The sequence below is a fragment of the Lactuca saligna genome, chromosome 8 (assembly GCF_052625555.1).
Source record: "Lactuca saligna cultivar CGN05327 chromosome 8, ASM5262555v1, whole genome shotgun sequence".
Lineage (NCBI taxonomy): Eukaryota > Viridiplantae > Streptophyta > Magnoliopsida > Asterales > Asteraceae > Lactuca > Lactuca saligna.
Genome location: NC_136424.1, coordinates 82795454 through 82805621, shown reverse-complemented (window position 1 = coordinate 82805621; position 10168 = coordinate 82795454). Strand labels below are relative to the sequence as shown.

At 36.8% G+C, this 10168-nt stretch overlaps 1 protein-coding gene across 1 annotated transcript; it reads left to right on the top strand.

Moving 5' to 3' along the window:
• The first annotated feature begins 1272 nt into the window (after window positions 1–1272).
• Window positions 1273–3583, top strand: LOC145010890 (actin). The gene is made up of 5 exons (XM_078969458.1): window positions 1273–1524; window positions 1937–2006; window positions 2094–2487; window positions 2566–3179; window positions 3273–3583. Exons 2-5 carry the CDS (start codon window positions 1947–1949, stop codon window positions 3336–3338), a joined length of 1134 nt encoding a protein of 377 aa, XP_078825584.1. The 5' UTR covers window positions 1273–1524; window positions 1937–1946; the 3' UTR covers window positions 3339–3583.
• Window positions 3584–10168: the final 6585 nt, after the last annotated feature.

The following is a 10168-nucleotide window of genomic DNA, read 5'->3' as shown; positions in this document are numbered from 1 at the left end:
TGATTTTACCAATAACTTTCTTGTAAGTTTACAATGATATCAATAAATTTCTTGTAAGTTTACAATGAATATACTTTTTAAGTTTTAAAAATTTAACAAATTTAATGAATCAGGTACATGGTATTGGCACCCCTACCCGTCAATTCCGATTCCAACATTTTAAGAACCATCAATTCCGGTTCTGAATAATTAGGACAGGTACCCACTTACCCTCATCTGCAGATATATTCAAATAGGAGGTTCTTTTAAGTTCTGGGCCGAATAGCCTATGATGACTATATCTTTACAAATTTTATTGGATTTAACTAAATCTTGTTATATGCCTATATAAGAATTGTACATCTAATGTATTGGTTTCAAAGGTAATTTCAGTATGTCAGATATATGACATCATTTACAACTTTGCTTTTATCTTTTCAGTCTAATTCCTTCTTGAATTTCATTTGACGCAATGCTATTAGAGTTTGTAGATTTTACAAAATGTGATAAATCACATATTGTATTACACTCGTTTATCAAAATTCCCTTTTTTCCTTTTCAAATATCACATATTTCGCCGAATGACACAAACGTCCATTGGATAACTCGATTCCAATGCTAAAACAATATCACATTAAAATTATATTTTTTTCTTTTCTCAACAAAATTCATATTTATATTTCAAACATATTTGAAAACTATTGTTTTTTCAAACAAAATTCATTACCAACATCCCAATTTTACAGTGTTTATTTGTGTACTTTCATAACTAGTTACAAAATTAATCAAGTTTTTATAGTAAAAACTCAAAATTATTAATACATTATTTTAAATAACTTATTAATTAAAAAATATTTTTTAGTTATATAAAATTATAATAATTGATTTAATAAATAAATGAAATTATACCACCTTTTAATTTGTATTAATTTTAATTTTCAAATATTATTAATTTAGTGTAGTTAGAATTAGAAATTTAAAATTTAAAATGAATAATCAATAATTTGATATATAAGATGATATTAATGAGGTATAAAATGGTAAACATGTAAAAAAAAATGATATATTATTTTATTGGAATAAACATTGTATTATCCCCCTTGATGATTCATGTTATTTAAAATTTTACAAAAGTAATACAATTGATAATTGATATATAGCAACTAAAAGAATAACAAATTATATGTAAAAATAACATGATTTCAAATCAATTTTTATTTTTATTTTTATCAAAGAATCAATTTTTAATTTATGCAATCAAATCTATTTTTATGAATGAAGGCCACAAAGAAAGCGAAGCCACAGCCTCTGTTTTACCAGATCTCGAAATCAGGCGTCGCTTGACCATTCCATTCATTCATCCGGCATACACACACCACCTGTTTACCACCTATAAACACTTCCCTTCTTTACTAACGGATTGTCGTCCACATCGCCCGATTTTCATTCCATTTTCTTTTACTCCATTTACCCTGTTTTTAAATCAACCCACATCCTTTCTTTCCTCCTACCTGCAATCGTTTTCTTGGATTTCAATTCCAACGGGTTAGTGTTATTCAATCTCTGAATTCATTTGCTCTTGATTGCGTATGTGTTTTCCCTTCCGTAATGGATCTCTACGTGAATTGACGCCTGCTCTTCTCGTTTACAGACATTTGTATGTATGAACTTGCAATGTTAATGGTTTCGATTCTTTTGACCCACGAAACCCTTTCAATGTTCTTGTTATCGTGGTTCCTAGTTGAATTCCGTGATGACTTAGTTTACATTATTAAAATCGTCATGCAATATTTTCGTTGATTAATTAGTTTTTCGAAGAATCAATACTTGAATACCTAAATTTCGAAAAGAGCAACTGCATTTCATCAGATGAATGATTCCCATCTAATGAATGAGTCGATTTGTATCAATTTAATTGATTTAAAAAAAACGGTGTAATTGACTTATTGCCTTCCAGGAACTAAAAGATGGCCGACTCGGAAGATATTCAACCCCTTGTTTGCGATAATGGAACTGGAATGGTGAAGGTATGATTATCAAAATGTTTCGGTATATTGAAGCTTGATCTTGCAAGTTGCAACTGAAGCTGTGTGTTTGTGTTTCTTGTTTTGAAGGCTGGATTTGCTGGAGACGATGCCCCAAGAGCAGTTTTCCCTAGCATCGTCGGTCGCCCACGTCATACCGGAGTTATGGTTGGCATGGGGCAAAAAGATGCATATGTCGGGGACGAAGCACAGTCCAAAAGAGGTATTCTTACGCTGAAATACCCAATTGAGCATGGTATTGTGAATAACTGGGATGATATGGAGAAGATCTGGCATCACACCTTCTACAACGAGCTTCGTGTGGCTCCTGAAGAACACCCCGTTCTTCTCACAGAAGCACCACTTAATCCAAAAGCCAATCGTGAAAAGATGACACAGATTATGTTCGAAACGTTCAACGCTCCCGCTATGTATGTTGCAATTCAGGCCGTTCTTTCACTGTACGCCAGTGGTCGTACAACCGGTAAATCCTCTCATTCTGTTGCTTCATCGTTTCATAACCGGATCCAAAATCCGTGACCCGTTTGGGTTCTTTTTGCAGGTATCGTTCTTGATTCGGGAGATGGTGTGAGTCATACTGTTCCAATCTATGAAGGTTATGCTCTTCCTCATGCTATTTTGCGATTGGATCTTGCTGGTCGTGATTTGACTGATGCGTTGATGAAGATTCTTACTGAAAGAGGTTATTCGTTTACCACATCTGCTGAACGAGAAATTGTGAGGGATATGAAGGAGAAATTGGCGTATATTGCACTTGATTATGAACAGGAACTAGAAACCTCCAAGACTAGCTCTGCGGTGGAGAAGAGCTACGAGTTACCCGATGGGCAGGTGATTACAATTGGGGCTGAGCGATTCAGGTGTCCTGAAGTTCTTTTCCAGCCATCGATGATCGGAATGGAAGCTGCTGGTATTCATGAGACGACTTACAACTCAATCATGAAGTGCGACGTGGATATTAGGAAGGATTTGTATGGAAACATTGTTCTCAGTGGTGGTACGACTATGTTCCCTGGTATTGCTGACAGAATGAGCAAGGAAATCACTGCCCTAGCTCCCAGCAGCATGAAGATCAAGGTGGTGGCTCCGCCGGAGAGGAAGTACAGTGTCTGGATTGGAGGGTCGATTTTGGCATCTCTTAGCACCTTCCAGCAGGCAAGTTTCTTAACCCTAACCCTAACCATAAGGATCTCTTGTTTCTGATTACAATTTCATCGGAATTTAACGGTTTTTTTAATGTAATTGCAGATGTGGATCGCGAAGGCGGAATACGATGAATCTGGGCCTTCGATTGTTCACAGGAAATGTTTCTAATCGGTGGAAAAGAAGTAACAAAGAGCAATCGGTGCTATTCACTACACAATTCAGGTTCAGGAGACGTTCAGATTTTCACCGGAATTTGAGCTTGAGCAGGCAGAATAATATTCAAAAATCCTATAAATAGTTTTAAATAGTTTTTTTTGGTAAGAAAAACTTGTCAATCGTTGTGTTTTTTGTTTGAATAATGCACGAACGCTGTAAGGGATTTGTTTGTATGAATGAATTACTTATTACTTGTAGCAGTATTGGTTTTAGTATTGGTTTTGGTTTACCATAATTCGATTTGCATCATGTTAATACCTAAGAGTCCACATTGGATATTATTGATACTCTAGGGTGAGTTTGGGTTGTTTAGAGCTATCACTATTTCATGGTGTCTTCAATTGGCAAGAAATGTAAAGTACAATGTCTAATTGAATAAACTAAGCATACATGGACCTCGAAGTGTGGAATAATAAGGTACATGGAAGGAATAGCATGAGATGTTGTGGTAAGACCATAGTATATGGGTGAAACTCTAATCTTGATATAGGGTTCATTTGACCATCTATCCAAAGTATGATGCCTAAATCGGGTAATTAAGTTAGTAAAGAAGTGTTCGACTTGTAAAGTGGTAGTTGTAAGCTTGAAAAAGGAATATAAACGTTACAAAGGTATGTGTATGGAGTTTAGTGCTTCATAAAGGTGGTGTAACATCTATTTTTTTAAGGTTTGCTTTTGGACCCTTGACTTTTGTTTTGTTGCAATAAGGGTCCCTGATGTCAAAATCTATGACTTTTTGGTGTTGCTCGAGTACGCGGGGCGTACGCTTTGGTACGTTGAGTGTATTATGTCTCGAGCCAGTATGTTGTGTGTACTTCGGTACACCAGACATACGTGGTTCAGACCAAAACCCTAATAATTAGGGTTTGTGCACTATTTAAACACCATTATAGCCCAAAGACCTTTCTGTTTATCAACCTCCATCCCAAGATCGACCCTCTTTGCAAACCCTAGTTCATTTTGAGCATTTTGAGCTTTTTGTAGTGATTATGTGCTTCCTTGGTTGTGAAGGACCTTTAAGGAGTAAGCTTTGCTCTCAAGACTTTGGATCCAACTTCACCTCTTCTTTGCGCACAATTGGAGGTATAAAGCTCCAAACTTGGCTTATGTTTCTTTAGATCTTAGTTAAGCCATGATTTTCTTCCTTTTTGTCCCTAAGTCTAGGGATTAGTGAGCATGAGGTACTCCTACGCCTTCAAGATTACCTTTCAGACGTTTTAAGGCATTTCAAGTCATAAAGATGCAAGCTTGGACCTTGATTTGTCCCCATCCAAGAGTTACGGTGTAGAAAAGGGTTAAGAAAGCTATGTTTTTAGTGTTGGGCTTCTTGTAGCCATGCAAAGGCATAAAGTTTGCAACTTTATGGCCTTAGGGGTCTTAGTGGGGTTAGATCTAAGTTTTGGTCGTATGGTCTTAAGGCATTAAGAAATTTTGCATGGGTTTGCATGAGGGGTGCGTATGTCGAGCGTAACTCCCTGTACGTCACGCATACTGCATCCCAGTCGCGATCCTCCCACTTCGGCCAAGTACGATATGCGTACTAGTTGGTACGCCGAGCGTATGACCCAGCCCAACTTGGGTGATTTTTGGGCCTTAATCGTTAGGCTTTCTTGTTGGGTTGGACCTTAGACTTACTTGTTGTTGGGCCACTTTTGATGTTGGGCCCATATTAGACCTTGGATGATACTTGGGGTTGGGCCTAGGATTTTATTGGGCTTAAAGGTCCAACTTGGCCCTTTTTGACCTTGGACATTAGGCAAGTATTGTAGGTTTTTAGTTTTAGGTTATGTCTCAATTATTAATTGGGACTCTATTGTTTAGTTAGCACAGGGATTTCTCTAGTCCATCAGCCTGAGCACTTATCTGGGTTTCTCAGCAGTTGAGGTGAGTTTCCTCACTAGATACATGGGTCGAAGGCATCAAAGTTGGCCCATTGTTTTTTGTGTAGAATTTTGGATGCCTTATGATGATTATATGGAAGACCAGGATCTGGCCCCTGGCATCTGTATGGAAGACCAGGATCTGCCCCTGGCAGTTATATGAAAGACTAGGATCTGGCCCCTGACATTTGTATGCACGACCAAGATTTGGCCCTCGACACTGAACAGATTGACTATGATTTAGCCCATAGCATTTATCTTCTTTCATGTGCGGTATTTGGTACTTGGGGAAATCACTAAGCGTTATGCTTATAGTTTGTGATTATAGTTTCAGGTACATCCACTTCTAAAGGGAAGGGCCCGGTGTGATGTCACAACATCCTCCTCTTATGGTTTCCGCATTTGAAATAAGTTGTACTCTGGTAATTTAATACTATGATTTGTATGGGTTCCGAACAATTAATGAATGATTTGAATGACTTTTAAATGAAAAGAATTATTACTATTTTGGGACGTTACAAGTTGGTATCAGAACCTTGGTTTAAGGATTCGGGCACACTTACGGGTGTGTCAGAACTCAAACTGAGGAAATGATAATTTTCTTAAGAAAATAAAAATTCTAAAAAGGTTTTATAAAAAAGGAGGGGGTGTGACGTGTGTGATCAGCCGAGCTCTCATGTAAGTGGTTCCCAAGTTAACCATACTTATGTGTTATGATTAGTGTGCTTGATATGAGAACTGCATGCTAGATTACGGCTAAGGATACCCTCAGGAATCATATGATAGAATTGTCTAATTTATCTGATGCATTATAGCCCAATAGAACTTGATGCCATGTATTACTTGGAATTGATATCGGCTCAGTTGTTTGCTAAGTGTATGCTTTCAAAGTTGTATATGATTAGGATTGTATAGTGTGACATACCCAAAATCATGGTCAAAAAAGATCGGTTTCATTTATGATTTTAAAATAATTTCAAAGTAAATCCTTTTGATTTAAAAGAGTTGCGGAATTTGTTCCCAAAATAAAATATGATAAAATAAATTTATCAAAGCATTTCATCAAGAAATGTATTTTCATTGTATAATCAAAACTCGGGATGTCATGTTCCGATACAGACCAAAAAGCATAAACGACATATTACAAACCATACAACAGTTATATACATATACAGGCTTATAAACAACATAACTTGATGATTCATCCATCTTATGCCCTTGCGCTACTACCTGTAATAAAAATAAACTTAGTGGGTCAGGCTTGGGAGCCTGGTGAGCATATAGGGTTTTCAACCCACAATAAATAATTATATTTAATTTCATCAACCAACAATTACCCGATTACCCATTCCCGTTATCCTCACTTTACATCCCTAAAACAAAATCTATCTCAAGGGACCTAATCTAGGATTTTTCATTGGGACAGACATTACTGCAAGGGGTTTCCTCAACAATAGATGTCCTAAAGGCAACCATGAGGGGGATAGAGTACATCGGTGAACACATCGTTCACAACACCTACAAGTTATGAGTCTGCTAGCGTTCCACAGGACTGTCTAGAAAGAGTATGTGGTCGTTATCCATACTCCGCTGAATTACTAGATCAACAACAACAACAACATTGAGGCCTCTCATCTGTTTATCACACATCAAATATCTACTCATGTTCTACCCAACATATTAGTAGATAAAAATATATATTTTTATACATAGTTTAAAAACTGTATAGCATTCTCATTCAATACATATTCCAAACAACAGATGAGACACATACACATAACACGTATTTCCTAGAGAATAAAAGAATGTGAATATACATTCACACATATAACAACAAAATATACACATAACACGTATTTCATATAAAATACTTCATAATTATGCGTTAGAAGAAAGTAACTACACACTCACTTGATCAGAAGATGATCAGACAGCACTACGGCTTGCAGAAGTAGTATTCTTCAGTAGATCTGGAAGATCTTCACACACCAGGCTTCTTGTAGGTAGAACTTCAGCTCGGAAACTCTTTTCTTCTTGGGATCTTCGGGCTTTGGGACTCGCTTCGGGTCTCAGGATGATATCGAGGCTTCAGGGGGTTAAAATAGGGCTTAGAGAGAGTATCAGGAGTGGGAGAGTAAGAGATGAGCAACCAAACTTAGCTGCCCCTTGAATTCTATTTATAGGGCAAAAATTCTAGGTTTACCTCGTGAGCCACATAGGCTCACCTCGTGAGCTACATATGCTCACCTCGTGAGCTCGATACGTCATTACGTTCGTCATGGCCACTTGCCCTGGAAGACATCCATCATATGTTCACCTCGTGATCCACTAATGCTCACATCGTGAGCTCTGACACAACCTTGGGGTTCACGCCCCGAACTTCAGAAATTCATAACTTTCGCTTACGAGCTCCGTTGGCGACGTTCTTTATATCCATGCGTAGGTAAAAACAAGATATACAACTTTCGTTTAGACTCCGTCGGCTAATTTTGACTTTATTTTTATTATATTATTTTTAGTAGGTCGGAACAGGAAAACTCCGTTAGTAAATCATAACTCCTTCGTCTGACGTCCGTTTTCGTCTGTCTTTCTGTTGTTGCATTACTATTGATGAGATCTTCAATTCTCATTTAGAAAGTTTTGGCTAAATATCCGCTCGATCTTATATTCTAACTTATGGCTGTCTACTACTAAGCTGAAACTTCGAAAAATCGTAACTTCTTCATACGAAGTAAGATTTGGGTGTTCTTTTTATGTACGATCTCGGTTTAACATATTCTATGACTTTATTTTAGATCACTAAGGCTAGATATTGCTCTATCTTAAATTCGTATTTTATGTCATTCAGCGTCGTGTCGGTTCTATCGCGAAACTTCGACAGGTCATAACTTCTTCGTTATAACTTGGATTTCAACATTCTTTATATATTCGGAAACCTCGTCACGACCACTATGTCTTCATGTATCGATATCGGGCTTATCCAACATTTCATTTTGATGCTTATTTTTATCCTTAATTCATTTAAGTCGCACAATTAAGCACAAAGCACATAATACTCAAATAATACATCTTTATTATTTCAAGACAGGTTACAAAGGTTAACCTAGACTATTACATCGCTATTAATGACAAACCCAAAAACACGGGCGTTACATATAGCCCTAGAATCATCGATTTAGCCTTATTTCTTGTTCTTTCATCTGGAAGTCTATGTGATCCTATTTTGTGTACAACTTGCATGTATAAAGTAACTAACAGTGTTGATTGAGGTTCTTGGTACTGCGAGTGGTGAGAGTTGAGAGTTCTTAGGAGAGTCTAGGATACGTATGTTGTATAACATAAGTTTTTTTTATGGTTTTAGTGTGGTAACTTAGAGGAATCATGATTAACCTTAAGGAAGGTACATGTAGGTGTGGAAGGTAGTATTTATAACACCTGCAGATTCGGGCTAGTCAATTTAGAGACGATAAGCGTCAAAAATTATGTTTTGATAGAGGTTTACTTAGAATAAATAATATTAACTAAGTTTTATTATATATTTCACAAGGTTTCTGTATATATAAAGAACTCTGAAATCCAAGTTATAACGAAGAAGTTATGACCTATCGAAGTTTCGCGACAAAACCAACACGACATCGGGAATCATAAAAAGTGAGTTTACGATAAATTACTTTTTGGACTTATTGACCTAAACTAAAGTGTTAGAGTACGTCTCCACCTACGTGTGGATATAAAGAACGTCAAAAACGGAGCTCATATGCAAAAGTTATGATCTTCCGAAGATGTAGCTGTCTGAGGTCATGACATGTGGCAAAAATCTAGCCGCCTCAAGTCCACGACGTGAACATTAAGTCTACAATGCGAAAGTAGTCAAATACACTAATCGAGACTAGAAAACACATAGTAAGGCTATGGGATGACTCATGGAAGTTCACGACGTGAACTTAGGTATTTCATGACATGGAAATGTCATACAGACACCTTTCGAAGCTAGAACGCAGATGGCAAGCCTACGAAGTGATTCAGCCATGTGCCATGATGTGAACATGTCATGTCCACAACATGAATGGGCCCAGAACAACCTATAAATAGCAAGTGAGACCCTTTCTCTCATTACACCAAAACCTCTTCCTCTCTCTCGTTTGCTAAAGGCTTTCCTTATCCCGAGCCCGACGATCACGAACCGTTGATCGTATCTAGTTAGATTCTATCAAATCACGCTACTAAAGTGAGTGCATAGTTACTTTCATCTTACACATGGATATGAAATAGTTAATATAAATTATGTGTTATGTGTGCAAATTATTTGTGTTCTTGATATCAATGCTAGATAAACGATTTATACATATTTTACTTGATTTAAACTATATATGTATTTTTATACCTATAAATATATCGGGTAAAGATGGGTATATGAAAGATGATATGAATGATGAGAGATGACATAGAGGCTGAGAGGTGAAAGATAATGAGAATCATTGGCCCAAGCGTTGGCCCAATCATCTAGCAGAGTATAGATGACGACCACATACTATTCTAGACAATCCAGTGGAACACTAGTAGGCTCGCAACCTATAGGCGTTGTGAACAATATGTTCATGCGGTGTACTCTAAAAAAACCCATTGACATGTATTGTGGGTGGACTCCCTAAAATAATATTGTCAATAAAAGAGATAAACCCTGGCAGCTATGGACTTAGTGCTTAACAAATAACATAGTGTCTATTATACAAACCCTGGTAGCGATGGACTTCCAGTCTATTCCTTAGGTCAATCCTTAGGAATAAATATTGAGGAATAGATGATTCTTAGGGAAGATACTTAAGAATAAAGAAGATAATGGGGATGGGTAATTGGGTTAATTGTTTGATGATTAAACATAATAATTTTATTATTGTGGGT

Excerpts from the sequence above, each read along its gene's own strand:
- LOC145010890 (XM_078969458.1), top strand. The coding sequence starts at position 1,947 with ATGGCCGACTCGGAAGATATTCAACCCCTTGTTTGCGATAATGGAACT. Across the intron at positions 2,007-2,093 it reads ATGGAACTGGAATGGTGAAG|GCTGGATTTGCTGGAGACGA; the intron begins GTATGATTATCA and ends CTTGTTTTGAAG. Across the intron at positions 3,180-3,272 it reads CTCTTAGCACCTTCCAGCAG|ATGTGGATCGCGAAGGCGGA; the intron begins GCAAGTTTCTTA and ends ATGTAATTGCAG.